The sequence below is a fragment of the Scyliorhinus torazame genome, chromosome 3, assembly GCF_047496885.1.
Source record: "Scyliorhinus torazame isolate Kashiwa2021f chromosome 3, sScyTor2.1, whole genome shotgun sequence".
Classification (NCBI taxonomy): Eukaryota; Metazoa; Chordata; class Chondrichthyes; order Carcharhiniformes; family Scyliorhinidae; genus Scyliorhinus; species Scyliorhinus torazame.
The window spans coordinates 318,679,346-318,698,853 of NC_092709.1; the positions used below are offsets into that span (position 1 = coordinate 318,679,346).

Below are 19,508 nucleotides of genomic sequence, written 5' to 3' on the forward strand. Positions count from 1 at the left end.
GGGGTGGGATTCTCCGAGCCTCCGTGACAAAATCGCGATCGGCACAGGGGCGGAGAATGGGTGTTGACGCCAAAATCCGGCGTGACTCTGCCCCCGTGATTCTCTGGTCCCCGGAGAATCGCCGCGAATTGCACGCACGCGATCTACGTGGTGCGGGTAGGGGGCCATTGACAGAGACCCCGCGGCGATTCTCCGACGAAAACTGGCCGAGTTCCCGATTGTGTGGTTCTAACCATGTTTTGTCTGTCAGGAACGGCCAGTGGCGGCTGCGGAGTCAGTCCGCGGCCGCCCTGGTGGGGGGGACGGGTGATCCTTAACCGGTGGGACCTCACAGACAGCCAGGCTAACGATCGGGGGCCACCGATCTGCAGGCTCACGCGATCTCGGGCGGGCCTATATTTTCGGGGCCATTCCGCGGTGTGAGTCCGGGCAGCCAACGAGCACATGCAGAGCCCCTTATCGACAGGCAGAGCTGCGAGAAGTACTCCGGGGCCCTGCTAGCCCCCTCCAGGTAGGAGAATCACTCTGGACTTTCTTCAGGAAAGTTCAGAGTGAAATGCCTGCGTTTTGATGCTGGAGTGGGGACATAGCCCCATTATTGGAGAATCCCGCCCCTGGTTCTGGACACACCCATCATTGGTAACATCTTTCCTGCATCTACCCTGTCTAGTCCTGGCTGAATTTTATAAGTCTCTATGAGATCACCCCTCATTCGTCTGAACTCCAGTGAGAACAATCCCAACCTAGTCAACCTCTCCTCATATGGCATTGTGTTTGAAAGTGAGGAAGTTCAATCTGAAGCCAGGGAAAGTTGAATGAAGGAAATTATGAAGGGCTGTGTCCATGTATTTATATTGTGTATTTATGTATGTCCTCTGTTTTTTCCATGTATGGAACGATCTATCTGGATTGAACGCAGAACAATCCATTAGTTTTTAATTTCAGATTTTCAGCATTTCTACTGTTTGCTTTTATCTGTGTAAAATTACTCAACCCACGGTGGCAGGCTTGTATCTTATGACGTCTTCCAATGATCATGGAAGGATTATGATCAGTTAGCTGATGTTCATGAATATGTAGCAATGAATAGATAAACTTCGCTGAAAGAGATTACAAACTTGGTGGATGCAGTCATGTCCGCAGATGGTACATGTTAAGACAAAACTGATTCAACATAGGAGACTTGGAAGGCAGTGAATGGGGAAAGGGAAGACTGGAACCTCTGACGTGGGTCAGAAATAGGTTGAGCCTCCTGCCTCAGCTAACTCAACACAGTCAAGGGATTGAATGAAGGATTGTGCCTGATTACTGTGGCTCAGTACAACACCAGGCAGTATTCTCCTCTTAAGTATAGTTGAGGCTCAGTTGTTGGCGTTACCACCGAGTCCAAAGATTGCGGGTTCAAGCTCTGCTAACAGTTGAGCCCCGAGCACAAAAAATATTAAATCTGACAACCCAGTGCCGTACTGCGGGAGTGCGGCCCTGTTAGAGGTACTATCTTTTTGAATGAAATGTGATTGAACGAGATGTATCAGCGGCTCACCAAAAAAAAAAAGGATCAAGTCGTCATCACCCCTTGTTTGCTGTGGGAGCGTGCTGTGTCCAAATTGACTGCCGCGTTTCCTTTATCGCAACAGTGACTACCCTTTAAAAATGATTTCATTGGCGTTGGGGTCGATCTGCGGGAGTGAAAGGCACAGCAGAAATGCCAGTACTTCTTCATACATTCTGGCCATTGGAAGAAGCTGTCAAGACTGCAATCCGGAGATCAGGCACTCACTGAAAAACTGCAGGACACCCCCTGGTTTCGGAATCTCTCATTTATTTACAATTCCAGTCAATCACATGCAGATCTTCTCGAATACAATGCAATTAATTAGCAAAACAAAAGCCATCCAAATTTCAAAATAGCAATTAAATATACAAAAATATAGCTTACAAATAGCAATATTTTAAAATATATTCTGCTGCAGAATTCTTATATAAACATGTCTATGAAACTGATAACTTTCATTCCATAAACTTTGGAGTAGATTTATCACATGGTATCAATAGAAAGGCAGAAAGCCCACCCACAAGAGGATCACAGCGTCTGCTCAAGGTTACGTTGTTACTATAGGAATACATTTTATTATTGACCTCTTCGTCCCAAAGCTGGAAGAAATCGCGCCTCCACTCACTCACTCAATGATTGCTAAGAGTCTTAATACTGGATCTGTTAAAGTGGCTTGCATTGCACCTAGAATTTGCAGTGCAGAAGGAGGTCATTTGGCCCATCGTGTCTGCACCGGCCCTTGGAAAGAGAGCTCAACTTAAGCCCAAACCTCCACCCTATCCCCGTAACCCCACCTATCCATTTGGACATTAAGGGGCAATTTAGCATGGCCAATCCACCTAACCTGCACACCTTTGGACTGTGGGAGGAAACCCACACAGAGAGAAAGTGCAAACTCCACACAGACACTCGCTCGAGGCTGGAATTGAACCTGGGTCCCTGAAGCTGTGAGGCAGCAGTGCTAAGCACAGCGCCGCCCAAAGGGCTTTTGTCATTTCCGTTTAATTTGTGACATAAATATCAGTATTGGTCAGAGTGGGAAAGAAAAGAGAGAGATGGAGATGAGAGAAAGACTTCTTTACAAAACGCGTGTGATAAGGGAAAAAAGATAGCGAAAGAGGCAGGAATGAGAAAAAAAAACAAAGGAAAAAGGGAAAGAGGTATATATTTAAAAAACTCGATAGACTCATCTTGTTCAAGCAGATCAGTAAAACCAGCTGGGTTATGACCTCCTTAGCTTACTCCAACCCATAATATGCTGCTGTGATTGGCCCTTCAGGAAGGGCATTTTCTTTCTGCTATATATTCATGGCTGCCAATTAAAACGTCGGCTTCACTCATTTTGGGGCCATCAAGTTTGCGAAACACAACTTCAGCAGCTGGAATGCCCCCTGTAAAATTGTAAGTTCGTCAATCTCAGTTACCACAGCTGCCTACTGCGAGGTGGGAGTTAAGTATCTAACAGAAGATCAAAATTTCTACCTGGTCACAAATCAAGCTGCAAAAGCCACTAGCACGGTCGAAACATGCCCTGTTGAAAATCGCTTGGAGAGTGTGCATTAGCAACGTGGTCACCGTCAGTGCAGATGTTCACCAGCATTTCCAATGCACCTCAGTCATGGGGCCCCTTCTGAACCCACAGCTCCTTTCATTATCCCCCTAGTTTCTTTTTGATATGGGTCTTCCACTTTTACCTCAGGACACAACCGACCTCAGACAGCGAACTTTCTGGATGCTGGGACGATTGCTTTTCATTTCGGCCTTCCCCGAGCCTCGTTGATTCCAGCACATTCCTTTCGTGCAGGCTGCTGTTGGCTGCACAAATCCATCGCCTGTGATATTCGTCACCACAGAAAGTAGTTGAGGCCAAAACACTATGTTTTCAAGAAGCAGTTAGATACAGCACTTGGGGTGAAGGGGATTGAAGGATATGGGGGAAAGTGGGATTAGGCTATTATATTGGATGATCAGCCATGGTCATAATGAATGACAGAGCAGACTCGAAGGGCTGAATGGCCTCCTCCTGCTCCGATGTCTCTATGCATTGGGCAGCGGCAGCACTATACAGTGATGCCAGAGCAGTACTGCTGAAAAACCTGTTTACACCTGTACCAGTAAAGTCGCCATCTTCTCAGATGACCATAGGCTGCTTTCCCCTTTGAGGGGGAGAGTTGACTGGTGGTAATTTAACCTGAGGATCACCACACCTCAGGTGATGAGCAAGGTTCAGAAGGCCTTATAAGCTGGCCTGAATAATCTTATTCATGACAGCTGTACAAGAAACACAATGTTCTTTACTATGCCCTCGCCAAAATTGAACATAGGCCTTGAACAAGGTTTTCATTGTATTATGCCCATTTACCCTTTACAAACGCCCGGCAAATTTAAAACAGGTGGGAACTAATGGTAAAAATGGGACTGCCTTTAGTGTAGAGTTTAATCACGTTGATTTCCTTTTTAGTTTGCATTCACACGCAGCGTGAAATATACACATTTAATAAATGGACTAAATGTGAAGAGTCAAACTGGGAAATCTCAAATCAGCTGGATGGCCTGCATTTGGGGCTCAGGTTCTGAACGCCAACTTGTTTCTTGGGCTGGGGCGTGTTCTCCTCTGTGCATACTCACTTTACCACAGAATAATCCAGGGCGGGATTCTCCGACCCCCCCGCCGGGCTGGAGAATCGCTGGGGAGCGGCGTGAATCTCGCCCCGCTGCCCCGACGACGGATGCTGGATTCTCCGGCACCAGTTTTTCAGTGGGGGCGGGAATCGTGTTGCGCCGGTCGGGGGCCGTTGGCAGCGGCCCCCCTGGCGATTCTCCGCCCCGCGATGGGCCGAGTGGCCGCCCGTTTTCGGCCAGTCCCGCCGGCGTATATTACACCAGGTCTTTACCGGCGGGACCGGGCTCTGCGGGCGGCCTGCGGAGTCCTCGGGGGGGGGGGGGGGGGGGTGCGGGGATCTGGCCCCGGGAGGGGGGGGGGGGCCACGGTGGCCGAGCCCGCGATCAGGACCCATCGATCCTCGGGCGGGCCTGTGCCGTTGGGGCGCTCTTTCCCTCCGCGCCGGCCAGTGTAAGGGTCCGCCATGGCCGGCGCGGAGAAGAACCCCCCTGCGCATGTGCTGGGATGACGCCAGTACACACTGGTGCTCCTGCACATGCGGCAACTCACGCCAGCTGGTGGAGCCCTTCGGCACCAGTTGGCAGGGCTTCGGCACTGGCTTGCGCGGCGCCAACCCCGCCGCCGCCGGCCTAGCCCCTGAATGTGCGGAGGATTCCGCACCTTCCGGGCGGCCCGACGCCGGAGTGCTTCACGCCACTCCTCGTTGCCGGTACGGCCCGCCCCGCTGGAAGTAGTCCACCATGAAGCTGGAGTGGCATGGCCTCGCAGTACTATTTTTTGAGGAAAGACTGGAGAAAGGTAGGTTTTGTTTGGACTTAAAAAGAGGCACTTCGGAGGTGTTATTGATTCTGGGTTATCCTTGGAGCTCTTCCTACTCCAATGCTGTAACTTCCCAAGCTCCAAGTACATTCCTGACCCTGGAGACGCACAAGTCCATAAAGACTACAGAAACACTAAATCCATCACTTACTTGAAACCACGTTGCAAAAGCAGGATATGGGGATAGTTTCAAACTGGCTAAATGGCAAAATAATGGCTCACACTGATTTCTTTACCGAAAATATAGCCCACACATGAAATAGACTCGCAGACGGAGCAATGCAGGCTCATACCCTGGATTCATTTCCGAAGCAATTGGAGTGTGCAAGGGGAACATTCTGGGAAATATAAGGTGGGTTGATTGCTTTTCCTCATCCGTATTTATTTTGGGGGAGGGGGATATGTGACAGGGAGCAGCACTGAATGTGCTGGGTGAGTATCTCCACCCACTCTACTCTCTTGGTTTTGCCCGCAGCGCAAGGAAACCCCCTGACAAATGATAGAGGAGCGAGGACGATGGTGGCTGCAGGTGGGTCAACTCGCTCAGAAGGACCAACACGTGAGAACCTGCCTCATGGCGGAGGACAGAAAGCGGCTGAGCTTCTCGTACCTGTGCTATGCTCAGCTGTGTGGGAATTGGAGCAATTAAGATGGGTTTCTTTGTTGCATCAAGATGACAGACATTTCCTCGTCGGGGTTCGACAGGCACTATGCAATTCTGCTGACCATAAAACTACACACTGCTGCAGCTGCAGGGGCATCAACCCGTCTCGATCCCGCTCACCACATCTCCGTTCCAGCACAGGACGGGGAAGATGCTTAATTATGCACGGGGGCCCAATTACTGAACATAAACAGAAAATGCTGGAAAATCTCAGCAGGTCTGGATGTCATCCAGACTCAAAACATTAGCTCCCTTCTCTCTCCACAGACAAGGTCAGATCTGCTGAGATTGTCCAGCACTTTCTGTTTCAGATTCCAGTGTCCGCAGTAATTTGCTTTTAATTTTTGAACATGTTCATCTGCAAACGGCCATGAGCAGTGAGTGAAACGAACAAAAAAAAGTCAACCTGCAAAGAGCAGGAAGGTGCAATGACGAGACCACTTTTGTTCCCCTGATTGTGCAAGGCAGGCTGGGCACCCCGACCTTCAGGGCCTAACACTGAGTTTCTTTGCAGAATAACATTGTAAATGAAATGAAACTATTATTGTCACGCAAGAAACCATGGTGGCCTTTGAAAGAAGAACGTTGTAAGTATTTGAAAGGTCAACGGTAAATATTTACACTGTCTGTAATGAAGGGGAATAACTCCCTGATTCGCTGAATAAATGAGTGGAGCGGCTTTAAGAAATCGTGCAACTGCTTCACAAAGTTGTACTGGTTGCTCAGGCCTGGCGGTACCATCGTACCATCTGCTGATCAGCGCTAGAGGAGAGGCTGGATGGAGGTGAGGGGTTTGGTTCTAAAACACCCTCTGATCATTCAAATATTCCAAACACACGAGGACAGGGGGTTCAGATTATTTAGGGAACCTGAATGAAATACAGTTCAATTGGTACAAAATTCCATGGGCTGGATTCTCCGCTAGGCCGGGGATTTCCCGACAGCGTGGGGGTGTGCACAATGGGAAACCCCATTGGCCGGCTGGCGGGACGGAGAATCCCGCTGCCGGCGGGTGCGCGCCGCACCAGAAAACTGGTGCGGCCGGACAGAGAATCCTGCCCCATTTTGTTTCAAAGAAAAGGTTGAAAAAAAATTTTTTTTTGACAATCATGCCTTTTAGTCTAATTTCTATGCCAGTTATACGAATTTGGTGAAAATTGCACATGGGCGTGCAGGAAAGTATGGTCCAGATTGTATGATAAATGGGTTGCCATCAGGGTATGGAGCTGCATCTGGAACATCTCGGTTGATGGATTTTACTCAAAGCTTTCTTTATAAAGACTTGTTGAGGATTGGGTGCATTATGACCTATGTTCTCCCCCCCCCAGCACCAATCAGATTATCAATAGCTTTGTTTCACAAAATAAGATCAACTTGTGATGTTTCATTTAAGATAATTAGCATTCTCCATTTACATACAAGCCCAGGATTCCTTCCCAATCTTGTGAATGAACAGGTTTCAGTTGAAAGATGCTGTGATGTCCCAGGGCTTGTTAAGGGTCACATCATGGATGGAGATTAATATAAGCAAACTAGGCTCCAGGACCACTGACAAAAATGTAATCTTCTCTGCAATAAGTGTACACAATTAATTCTCACAGGAATACTCCCTGGTGAAAGCTAAGAAAGGCGTTGAAAAATATTCACCTGAGCAAAGTATTGAAATGTTTCTAATTTTGTGAGAAACCATTGTTATTTTGCGACGGAGTTGATCTTTGCCTCAAAGCAGTTGGCCATTAATTCAAGTCTTACAGGCTTACAAGGTTTGACCCCAATGATTCCAACGTTTTAAGTGAATCTTTGTTGTGTATCATAGCAATAGGGTGAGCTTATTGTTAAACAATAAAAATGAACAGTAAGTGCCTATCTTCCAATGGTTATTGTTATTATTGCTCAGAAGCGGGAAGTTTTCACTTGCTATAGCACTTCTTTAATGCAATAAATTGTACTATAGTTGGCAAGTTGTGTATATCAATGGAATTTCCGCTGGATCCCAGCACAATTCACTTGGTCAACCTGTTGTTTTTGGAACTATTTGCTCAGAAGCTGGATCCTCCGTCCTGCCAGACCAGTTATCCGGCACGGCACGCCCCCGACAGCAGTGGGATCCTCCGTTCCGGCGGATGGCCAATGGGGTTTCCCATTGTGGCCATCCCACGTGGTCGGGAAACTGGCAGGCATGGGTGCGCTGCCGGTGAAAAGGAGGATCCCGCCGACGAAGAATCCCGCAGAGGTTTTTTTAACCAGGCTACATCCCAGGGGCACTTTCAGTTATAGATTTTATTAACATTTTACAGGTACTTTTGGTACTTCCACCAAAATAGTTCCTAACACCCCCCCCCTTCCACCAAAAGCCAACCCCTGCCTAAGACGGCAATAGGTCTCTGGGCCTTTGTCTTTTAAAAATAAATTTAGAGTACCCAATTATTATTTTTTTCCAATTAAGGGGCAAATTGGTATGGCCAATCCACCTAACCTACACAACTTTGTGTTGTGGGGGTGAAACCCACGCAGACACGGGGAGAATGTGCAAACTCCACACAGACAGTGACCCGGGGCCGGGATCAAACCCAGGTCCTCACCGCCGTACGCAGCAGTGCTAACCACTGTCCTACCATGCTGCCCACTCTGGGCTTTTGTCAACAATGTTCAGGAGATAGTTCATTGGTTTTCAATTGCTGAAAGTTGCCTACCCTTCCTAAAGCTCTCCTCTACATTCTGCTTCTGAAAGACTCAGCTGGTGATGGGGAATTCAACCTCATGGAAGTCATTCGATCAAGTTTTGTTGTGGTACACCAAGGTGCAAAGTGCTTAGTGCTTTGTATCATTTAAAAAAAAAACATGGTTCCCAATTTGTATCTTTGTCTCCTTGCCTGAAGGCATTGAGTGAATCTGAGGCAGTGCAGGTCTTATTGAATGGGATGACAATCCCAACAACTGGTTGCTTGAGAATCTCTAGACTCAGGCACTACAGAGGCACAATCTCACCTCAAAAGGTTCATTGCAGAGTGAGCTTCGCACTCTTGGGCAGTTGACAAATGACAACCAACAACTGTGTCAAAGGAAGAGACGGCGGGGGGGGGACAGCAATTTCCAATTCAATGGGGCTTTTCTCACTTCTTCTATTGAATCCGGGGCTGGCCATCCTCCTGGATATCATTCCTTTGCCTTCTGCCAGGTCAAGAGGAGGAGTGGAGACTGCATGCTGAACAAGCAGCATTAGCGGTGTCTCGCAGGCCATGATTGGAAAGACACAAGCACAAATAGCAGTAAGTTTGTTGAGGACTGAGGGTGAAGATGAGTCCCAAATGGTTGAATAATGAATACCGCTCTGCAAGGCCTCATGGCCTGGGTGGTTCCAGCTCTTTGCTATCTTGTTGAAACAGTCAGCTTACAGAGTGTAAGTGGGTTATTTATCTTCGGAAGACCATCATGGTCCAGTTCAATCTTGTCTTCACGAAGTCCACATGTAGTGAATTCTCCTAGCCAACGCGGCTGGATATTGATCAAGAACATGTTGATTCTGTTTTTTAAACTCCTTGTTGTGACTTAGCAGAGACCAGTGATTGAACCTGACTGATTCGCTGGGATAGAAAGCTCGGTTTCAGAATAGGCTGTGTACCTGCTAAACCAGCTCATCGAGGTGCCTATATTCTGGGATGTTGGGGGGAGAAGGGGGGGAGTGGAAATCTATCTAATGTTATTCAATGATGAAGCCTAGAAAACCCAAGGATTTAGGTCGAATCAGCCAGAAGGCTGACAACCAGCTCCCCCAAAACCCTGCCCCATACAAAATGCAATCTCCAGGAATGGACAAGATTGGGTTTTACACGCGGTGTGACTTTACTCTCTATTGAATCATGGAGAATGATTTTGGGTGGCATGTAACCCCCCTCACCCCGCACCGTCCCACCCCTACCACCGTCATAATGTCTCACAAAAGGAAACTCTGGTTTGACTACGCTGAAAACGAACAGTTTACCACATGTTAAGTGACCACAACAAAGCAATCCTCCTGCCTCCTCCTGCTTGGCAGCTTTTACTTACTATCGGCAACTGAAACTGGACAGTTTTAACTAACTAGCAGTTCGTTAATGATGCATTCCCAGAGGTTGTAATTGTGCTCTCATTAGAATCACAGACTGATACTTATTAACCTGTCGAGGCCAAGAGATTCTACAACAAAGAGAGTGTAGCCATCTGGGATGGCCACGTCCCGATTACAAAATGGACACTTGCAAAGAATGCAGGGAAAATTGAACAATGCTAAGAAACAAGCAGGTGCAAGCTCTGTCTGTTGATTAGAACCTTAAACTCTAAGACAGGACAGAAACTACCAAGCAATCTACATACTAATGAGCCATCTCCGGGGACAAAAGGGAAACATTTAGATACACAATGTTAAGGCAGAATCCCCGGCACCAGAAGGAACTAAGACAAAGCAGACCAACAGTCACCGGGACACGCCCAGCGATCAGGGAACCACCCCTCTATTGGAGGAAGATCGATACGACTGATTGGGAAAGACCCAATTAGTTGAGGCCAAGTTCAAGGCCTGCCCAAAAGCGAGCAAAGCCCTTTTTAGTATAAAAGATATTCCCCAAGGGAGAATCTTCCTCCTTTGGCTTTGGCTCTCAACGAAGAGAAAGACCAGCCTAGCAGCTACAACAGACCAAGTAAGTTCCAAGTCAACGCACGCTACGAGATAGACGCTCCTAGTTGCTATCCTGTAAACAGCTCAACCCAGCAGCCTCAGAACCGAGCAACGGCCATTGTTCCTCTGACTGAATGTGCACCCGAAGCTAAGTATAGGCTTTAGTAAGAGTGGTAGTTTAGTTTGTAGAGTTTATGCACGAGTAGATTTGACTGTGTGTAAATAAATGAGCATTGCTTTTGAACTTACTAATTGGTGTATCGAGTCATTCATCAGTATTCGGTTCTGAACCTTGTGGCGGTGTCGAAAGATACCTGGCGGCTCTTGAGCGAACGTGATTAAACAGAGATAAATTAAGAGCCAACCAAAGAGAGCAACAAGAGTTCAATAAATACTCAAAGGGGGGGGGGGGGGGGAAACCGCAGCACCATGGGGAAGAAGTGAGAAAAGGGGGGAGTGGGAGTGGATACCTCAAGGAGCTAGGACAGGCATGATGGGCCGAACTGCAAACTGTCAGCTGTAAGATTCTATGATCCTCTGTACCTAGGGCAGACGATTGAAAATGCTCAGCTCACTAGTTGAAGTGACTCAGTAGCTTCAGGAAAAGCGCCCTTTGAGCAATGTTTTCCTGCCAGACGATAAAGAGATGAAATGCTGAGCTGACAAGGACTGACAATCGTGCATTACCAGACGCGGAGCAGGAGGCTTTAACAATAATAGGGGGGATTTTAAAAAAGGCCTTTCTCTCTTGTGACGAGATACGCTTTTCACTGACACGCTTAAAAAAGAAGCATTTCAGACAAAAGCCAAGTAGCTCGAAGGAGATAAAACAATTCAATTGTCGATCCCTAACTACTGCAGCAACAGCATTCTGAATCCCACAAGGGAGCCGCTTTATAAGCTGCTCATTTTTCCCGAGACCAATGTTGTAATCGTGCAAGTGATTGTGAGGAAAACTGACAGCACTGCGGCAAACAAAGGACAGGGCTGGCCTTTAAATGAATAACAGCGGATCTTCTGAGTGGAAGAGGTCCACAAAGGCTTCTGTTAGCTGCTCTGGTGTGCACCTTACTCCGACCTCTCCTGCTAAAACAGGAGAGAGATTTCAATGCTAATCCTATGCTGTAAATGGTTTTTCTTGTAGACAATCTTGGCTTTTCCAACATTGCTCCTCGTTCCGGCCCCACTCCTTACTTTTACCAACTTGCACTTTTTAAAAATCTCTCCTTATCCCGCCCCCCACCTCTCCCGCCCCACATATTCCTCTTGTGTAGTTTCATTTTTTAAAAACCCATAAATAATGCTTTAAATTATTTCTTTAGAGTTTGCTCAGAATCTCATTGTCGACACACTTAATTCATTGGCCATCTACTGTAAGCGAGGGCAGAACGATGCGTTCAAAAACGCCATGAATTGCTGTTTGTTTACAATCTCTGTCACTAATGAATACCATGGTGGTTGAGCTACCTGTGTGAAGAGCCTTTGATGAAATGAGCCGTGGCATTTCAGCCCCAGAAGGAATTCACAGAGACTCAAAAGGTTTGAAAAGTCTGTGACAATAGCCCGTTGCCCAAACAATTTTACAACCATTCTGTTATTTTTGACAGCAAAATATGTGGTGTTCGGTGCAGAGCTTGACCTACCCTTTCAAACCCTCCTCCACTTAAGAAAGTGTTTCATCGTCAAATATTTAAGAGCTATAGGTTTCTCATGGGTTTAGTCCCCTAGCTGGGGAATGCAGTGGAGTGGACCAGTCTGAGGACCATTTCTCAACATTGAAACCTCAGACCTGAATCTGAAGTAACAATGAGAGCTTTGAACGCAATCGTATTTCTTCTTTTTTGTTTTGGTGAATTTCACTGCTCAGCTTTCAGCCTGAATCTTTAAGAAGTCCTGTCCCGAGGTTAGCTGCTTGGCATAAAGTGTTAAAGTTTCCACCTTGAAGAGGCCCAAGTCCGTTCCCTTTGTGTTCTTCTCCCTTAGAAAGGCAGAGCCTGCTTCGCCACCCGAGCATTCAACTCGACGGAACTTCATATACAAAAAAACGTCATACAATGCACACCTCCCATTTTGGTTTTTTTTTGTGTACCTGTGACAGTTCGAAGGGGGAGGAGAATCCGTGATTGTAAAGTGCTCCTTTGTGTTTAACTCAGGTCAGCTTGACGGCTGCGTGGCAATGGCAGGCCCAGCAGCAACAAACCCTTTGTAGATCCAGCGACACAAAAGTGCTTCGGCATTCGAGCCTCCTGCCTGGTTGCGGTGACCTCAGGGCGTGCCATGGGGTTCCCCACCCATCAGATTCAGGCGTCAACAAAACACTCGGGTCCGGGGTCAGCAGGTTCACCATCTTGCGAATCGGTTCCATTACACACACGGAAAAGTGAAACAAAAAAAAAAAAAATATATCATACAAAAAAAAAAAGTAAATCCTCTCTTTTTGAGTTCCAATCCCAGCAGCGTGTGCTACACTAAGTTGTCACTCCCACTCATGGCGTCCTGCTCTTGGTTATTTTGGAGGACAGGTGTGTTGCAGAGCGGACAAACCTTCCTCACTTCCAGCCACTTGATCAGACACCTTGAAACAAACAGAGAAGAACAAATTTAAGACTAATAATCTTTATTGTCACAAGTAGGCTTACATTAACACTGCAATGAAGTTACTGTGAAAAGCCCCTAGCCGCCACTTTCCGACGCCTGTTCGGGTACACAGAGGGAGAATTCTGAATGTTCAAATTACCTAACAGCACGGCTTTCGGGACTTGTGGGAGGAAACCGGAGCACCCGGAGGAAACCCACGCAGGCACGGGGAGAATGTGCAGACTCCGCACAGACAGTGACCCAAGCCAGGAATCGAACCTGGGACACTGGCGCTGTGAAGCAACACAGTGCTACCATGCTGCCCAGAATTTATTGGTCAATACATTGGTCTCTATATATTTGGTGCGACCTCTGCTCATCAAAAATATATAGACATCCATAAGAATCGCTACAGTACAGAAGGAGGTCATTCGGCCCATAGAGTCAGCAGGGACCCACTGAAGGAGCATCCTACCTAGGCCCACTCCTCCACCCTATCCCTGTAGCCCCATAACCCCACCTAACCTGTACATCCCTGGACATTAAGGAGCAATTTTATCATGTCCAATCCACTTAGCCTGCACATCTTTGGACTATGGGAGGAAACCGGAGCACCCGGAAGAAACCCAGGCAGACAGGGGGAGAATGTGCAAACTCCACACAGGAAGTCACCCATGGCCAGAATTGAACCCTGGTCCCTGGCTCTGTTCGACAACAGTGCTAACCACTGTGCCATTGTACTGCCTACATCATCAAGGGGAATACATTTTCCCACTTTCCACCCCATTTTGCATGGTTGCACGTGCAGGGAAGTCCCCTCCTAATCTGTCCCAACAATCTCGTACAGCAGCAATATCAGAGAATTGTGACAACACTGAGGCAGGCCATTTGGTCTGTTGTGTCTGTGCTGGTTCTCTCAATGAGCAATTTACCTGGTGCCACCCCCCGCCTGCACTCTCTGCACACACATCTTTTTCAGATAATAATCCAATTTCCACTCAAATGGAACCGAGCTCCAACACACCCTCAGGCAGCTGCATTCCAGATCCTAAACACTCGCTCCATGAAAGGTTTTCCCCTCATGTCTCCATTGCTTCTTTTGCCAATGTGACAAACCCGCCTCACCCAGTGTGGCCATCTCTGATTTGACACATTCCGACAGAGACCGCTAATCACCACGCACCTGCCATTGGTTGTCCGACACTCCCATGCCCACGCAACTTTGCCTTACCTACGGCAGTCAGAAAATCCGTATCTGATTGGACGAGTGCTAACTATAAGTCAAAACAGCCGCTATCCCCAGCGTTGCCAATTTAAAAAAAACTAATCATCAAGATTATTGAAAGAAAATGAAAACAAAAATAATGACCCTGCCCCTTTTCTCCAGCACTGCTCGCAGCAGTGAATCTTTAAAACTGGCAGTTCTCCAGCCACCAGAGAAACTCTCTGAATGAGGATACCAATGTACTGCTAAGTTAAGAGTAACATAGAACATACAGTGCAGAAGGAGGCCATTCGGCCCATTGAGTCTGCACCGACCCATTTAAGCCCTCACTTCCACCCTATCTCTGTAACCCAATAACCCCATCTAACCTTTTTGGTCACTAAGGGCAATTTATCATGGCCAATCCACCTAACCTGCACGTCTTTGGACTGTGGGAGGAAACCGGAGCACCCGGAGGAAACCCATGCAGACACGGGGAGAACGTGCAGACTCCACACACACAGTGACCCAGCGGGGAATCGAACCTGGGACCCTGGCGCTGTGAAGCCATAGTGCTATCCACTTGTGCTACCGTGCTGCCCTTGAGTAACGTTACAAGAACATAAGAAATTGGGGTAGGAATAGGCCATTAGGCCCTTGGAACCTGCCCTGCCATTCAATAGGAACATGGCTAATCTTCTATCTCAGCTCACCTTCCTGCAGCATCCGCACAGCCCCTAATTCACTGAGCAACCAAACATCTATTAACCTCTGAGTTGGATACACTCAGTGACTGATCCACATCTCTCTGTGGTAGAGAATTCCGAAGATTTACAATCTTTGAGTGAAGAAATTTCTCCTAATTTCAGTCCTAAATGGCTGACCCCTTATTCTAAGAGCATGCCGCTAACCAGCGATGTGCACAGGTCACTTTGGTACATCCATTTTTTAATCCCCAGAGGAATACGTGCCAATGTTTCAGCTGCCAGATAATGCAGGAAAGTGGGCACCAGCCTCACTTTGCCGCCCAAACCCATTGTACTCACTTTCTGTGAAAGGCATGTTTACACGGACAGATTCCGAGCTCATCCTTTGGCTTGAATTCCTCCAAGCAGACTGCACAAATCTGTCAGATAAACACAGACACAGTCAGCAGGCAGTTAAAATAAGACGCTTTGGACATTACAACAAAGACGATCAAGTAAAATAAACATAGATAATTGAAGCAGGAGCATAGCATGGCAGTTCAAATCTCTGTACCGAGCAATCTTGATGCAGTGCTGCAAGTTTTGCCAGTTACGTAATGGGGGTGAGAATAATCAGACCAGGAAAAAATGCGATATACCCGGTTCCATTTGTATGTTTTAGATTTAACGTAGTACAGGTTGAGCATCATTTATCCAAAATTCCGAAAACCACACAGACACGGGGAGAAGGTGCAAACTCCACACGGTCACTCAAGGCCGGAATTGAACCTGGGTCCTTGGCGCTCTGAGGCAGCAGTGCTAAGCACTGTGCCACCTCTTATTTCATAGAATTTACAGTGCAGAAGGAGGCCATTCGGCCCATCGAGTCCGCACCGGCTCTTGGAAAGAGCACCCTACCCAAGCCCACACCTCCACCGTATCCCCATAACCCAGTAACCCCATCCAACACTGAGGGCAATTTTGGACACTAAGGGCAATTTAGCATGGCCAATCCACCTAACCTGCACATCTTTGGACTGTGGGAGGAAACCGGAGCACCCGGGGAGAACGCTATCCTTCTATCCATGCTAATACATTATCCCTTGACAGGGTAGAGCCTAAGAGAATGTTACCCCCTAGTGGGGGAATCTAGAACAAGGGGCACAGTTTCAAAATAAGAGTTTTCTATTGAAGACGGAGATGAGGAGGAATTGCTTCTCTGAAAGTCATTAATCTTTGAAATTCTCAAATTCACTGCCTCAGAGAGCAGGGAAATCTCAGTCATTGGACATACTCAAGACTGAGTTGGACAGATTTTTGATCTAGAAGGAGTGAAGGGTATATGTGGGGGTTGGGGTGGACGGGGGTGAGGAAGTGTGGTGAGGTGCAGTGCGGTGCAGCAGGAAAGTGGAGTTAAGGCCATAATCATATCCACTATGACCGTACTTTGCGGTGCTTCTAAAAGGACATTCTCGGCAGGGCAGTGCAGCCGTGCTGCTTTTTTGCTCCTTTTTCATGTGTCTTTTTCTGCATAGTGTTGACTTAACATGACCTTTCATGCAGATAGCAAGTTTAAACACGTTAAATAAACTGAAAATGAAAAATGAAATGAAAATTGCTTATTGTCACAAGTAGGCTTCAATGAAGTTACTGTGAAAAGCCCCTAGTCGCCACATTCCGGCGCCTGTTCGGGGAGGCTATTACGGGAATTGAACCGTGCTGCTGGCCTGCCTTGGTCTGCTTTCAAAGCCAGCGATTAAGCCCTGTGCTAAACAGCCCCTAAACTGTTAAGCTAGTTACACCTAGGTTATCTTACAGCGCTGACTGAAAAATGTCACTGGATAAAATGCAAAACGAGGAGATGAAATATCAGGAAAGGGGGATAGGCAGTGGGAATATTCATCCCACCAGATACAGTATACCGTCGGCAGCATGGTAGCAGAGTGGGCAGCACTGTTGCTTCACAGCTCTAGGGTCCCAGGTTCGATTCCCGGCTTGGGTCACTGTCTGTGTGGATTCTGCACGTTCTCCCCGTGTCTGCGTGGGTTTCCTCCGGGTGCTCCTGTTTCCTCCCACAAGTGCCGAAAGACTGCTTGTTAGGTGAATTGGACATTCCGAGTTCTCCCTCTGTGTACCCGATAGGCGCCGGAATGTGGCGACTAGGGGATTTTCACAGTAACTTCATTGCAGTGTTAATGTAAGCCTACTTGTGACAATAAAGATTATTATTATAGGCGAGGGCTTTAGGGAAACCTGTGCTGTGAAATACCCAAATTGGAATAATTTTAAGCGAACGTGCCCATTGGGAAACTGATGGGATCGGATAAAAACTGCTTTTAACAGATTTAGCAGGAAAGAGGAGTGGGCCTTCAGCTTCCTGGCACAGCTTGCCTCCTGAGAGTGAACTTCACTTGAGAATTTTCCTGAGCTGGCCTGTGCTTATAGTTGTACCCCATATTCCTTCATGGGTTAGTCTCCTCACTATCTCTTCTTTTGAAGTGACCCAGTCCTACCTGTGATCCATTTCCTCGGGATCGTCACACATTCAGTTGGAAACGGCCAAATGTATGAATGGATTGCTGAGCATCACAAGAGGTTAAGTTAGGCGTTCAAGATGGTGTCCAAGAGGACTGAGGAAGTGGCTCTGCGAAGAAAATCACTACACAATTGCGAGCTGACAAGGTAGAGCTTCTGATCAGTGCAAGAGTATTCCTCTGGAATAAGAATATCAGGGGTCGGAACAGGATACAGGCTATTTGGGATCATGAATGCTGGGGGCCAAACCTACGTTGTAGAACCTGTATGCAGAAGGCAACCTCAGATAACAATGCATGGGCAGCACGGCGGCACAGTGGTTAGCACTGCTGCCTCACGACGCCGAGGTCCCAAGTTCGATCCCGGCTCTGGGTCACTGTCCGTGTGAGGTTTGCACATTCTCCCCGTGTTTGCATGGGTTTCGCCCCCACAACACAAAGATGTGCAGGGTAGGTGGATTGGACACACTAAATTGCCCCTTAATTGGAAAAAATGAATTGGATACTCTAAATTTATTAAAAAGAAGAAAACAATTCACAGCGGGAAGATGCTCGCGGCCAGAATTCTGGCAGATGAAGACGTGGCAAGCAGAGGCACCTGAAGTGTTGGCAGGAAGTGACTCGAGCGAGGGAGACTCGGATAGCAATGAGGAACCCGGACATGACCTGTATGTTGTGAAAGCAGGGAAAATATCTGGGATGAGGAGACCTACTCTGGTGCTGGAAGGGATGACCAGCGGTGAAACTACAGCTGAAGCAGCACGTGTTGCCGAGCATGTGCGCCCAGGCAACAGGCCTGACCTGGATCCCTACATGCTGATCCATTCCAAAGCCTGGACCGCTTTGATAGAGCCAGCATGGGTGAGGGGCTGAGAAGGTACTCTCGATCGAATGCTGGATATCATCCCCACCCGTACCATTTGCCCCGATCAGTGCTGCAGGAAGAAAGTGCTTCCTCCGGTGTGGATTTGAAAGTGCTGGCTATCACAGCTCAATCAAACCTGCTGATCACGCCATTTCTTAGCAAACAGTTACCATGTGATGTATAGTTGCTGGGATGACAAGTCTCAAGCAGGCAAGTGTGTGGTGGGAGAGGTTAGTGAGCCCTTTGTGTCCTGACTTTGGAGCGGGGCCGGAGACCCACCCTGCCAACTGCGTGGGCATTTACTGCGGGGCTCTCGGCCCACGTCAGCAGAATAATTCAGCCTGGGACGATGCCAGGCGGGCATTCAGTTGACTTGGGAGGCTCCCCAGGGAACAGGAGTCGAAGTCCTGAAGAAGCTGGAGGATGGAGCCATACTCTGAAGAGCAGGTGGAGGTAGGCTGGAACCAGAAGGACGGGCTGGAGGAGAAGGCAGCTCCAGAAGCCTCATGGCGAGACATGCCGAATAGGACCACAGCCAGGAAGCCAGGCAGCAGGATAAGCCTGAACAATCCTGGTAAACGCTGCATTGAGGAGCCGAGGCCATGACTAGCACAGAGAACTGGAGCATTAACATGAATATTCACTGTAAAAAGTTGTTTCCTTTGACAGATTGCACAGGGTTGATACTGGTGGAATAAAGGAACCTTGCTACTTTAACGTACATGTAATCAAGTGTGCTTTAACTACACGTCACACAGAGTTCTTACTCTAAAGTAAAAACTGAATCTCAGCTTTATCACTCAGTCTGGAGTACATTGTAAAGAGAATAATGCTTGGTGTGAATGAAGGCGTTGGGATGCTAACAATGATGGGAACTTGCATGTAACCTTGGGTGTCGATCACATCAATGTCATGTGTTGTGATGCAATTTACTATGTTTGCAATAATCATGAATTTAAAGCTGTATAATGGGATGAACTCTTAGAGAATATGTTAAATACCTGCAAGCTTTGAGAGGTTAAAAATGGGAAGGTCCTTTTTGGATAGAGTGTATTATTTCCTGCAAGGTGCAGTCTTGTTTTTGAGGGCGATTGTCAGAAGGACCCCGGTGAAAGTGGACATTGTACATTGCAATTTAAGGATCGAAGGGCTCCTGGTCCCACAGTAACAACAGAGAGCATGGTGGGCCGCTCGTCTGCCCTGTGCAGAAAAACTCTAGTCACAAGACAACACTGAAACTTCAAAGCAAATCGGTGCCGATGCCACAGAGACGAACAATGGTCCAGACGATTACCAGAAGGAACTGTGCCAACCAAGATGAAAAAGC

At 47.6% G+C, this 19,508-nt stretch overlaps 2 protein-coding genes across 3 annotated transcripts in view; one reads left to right on the forward strand and one right to left on the reverse strand.

The window, feature by feature from the left end:
• The window catches only part of LOC140409268 (pantothenate kinase 3-like), a 163,705-nt gene that overhangs the window by 103,733 nt on the left and 40,464 nt on the right, over window positions 1-19,508 (forward strand). The window lies entirely within an intron of this gene.
• rnf24 (ring finger protein 24) overlaps window positions 1,806-19,508 on the reverse strand; it is a 224,492-nt gene continuing 206,789 nt past the window's right edge. For both annotated transcript variants that reach the window (XM_072497632.1, XM_072497631.1), the window contains exons 6-7: window positions 15,143-15,222; window positions 1,806-12,890 (exon numbers count right to left, since the gene is read on the reverse strand). In XM_072497632.1, the coding sequence (XP_072353733.1) occupies window positions 12,779-12,890; window positions 15,143-15,222 (192 nt within the window). In that variant the 3' untranslated portion in view covers window positions 1,806-12,778. The remainder of the gene's footprint in view (window positions 12,891-15,142; window positions 15,223-19,508) is intronic.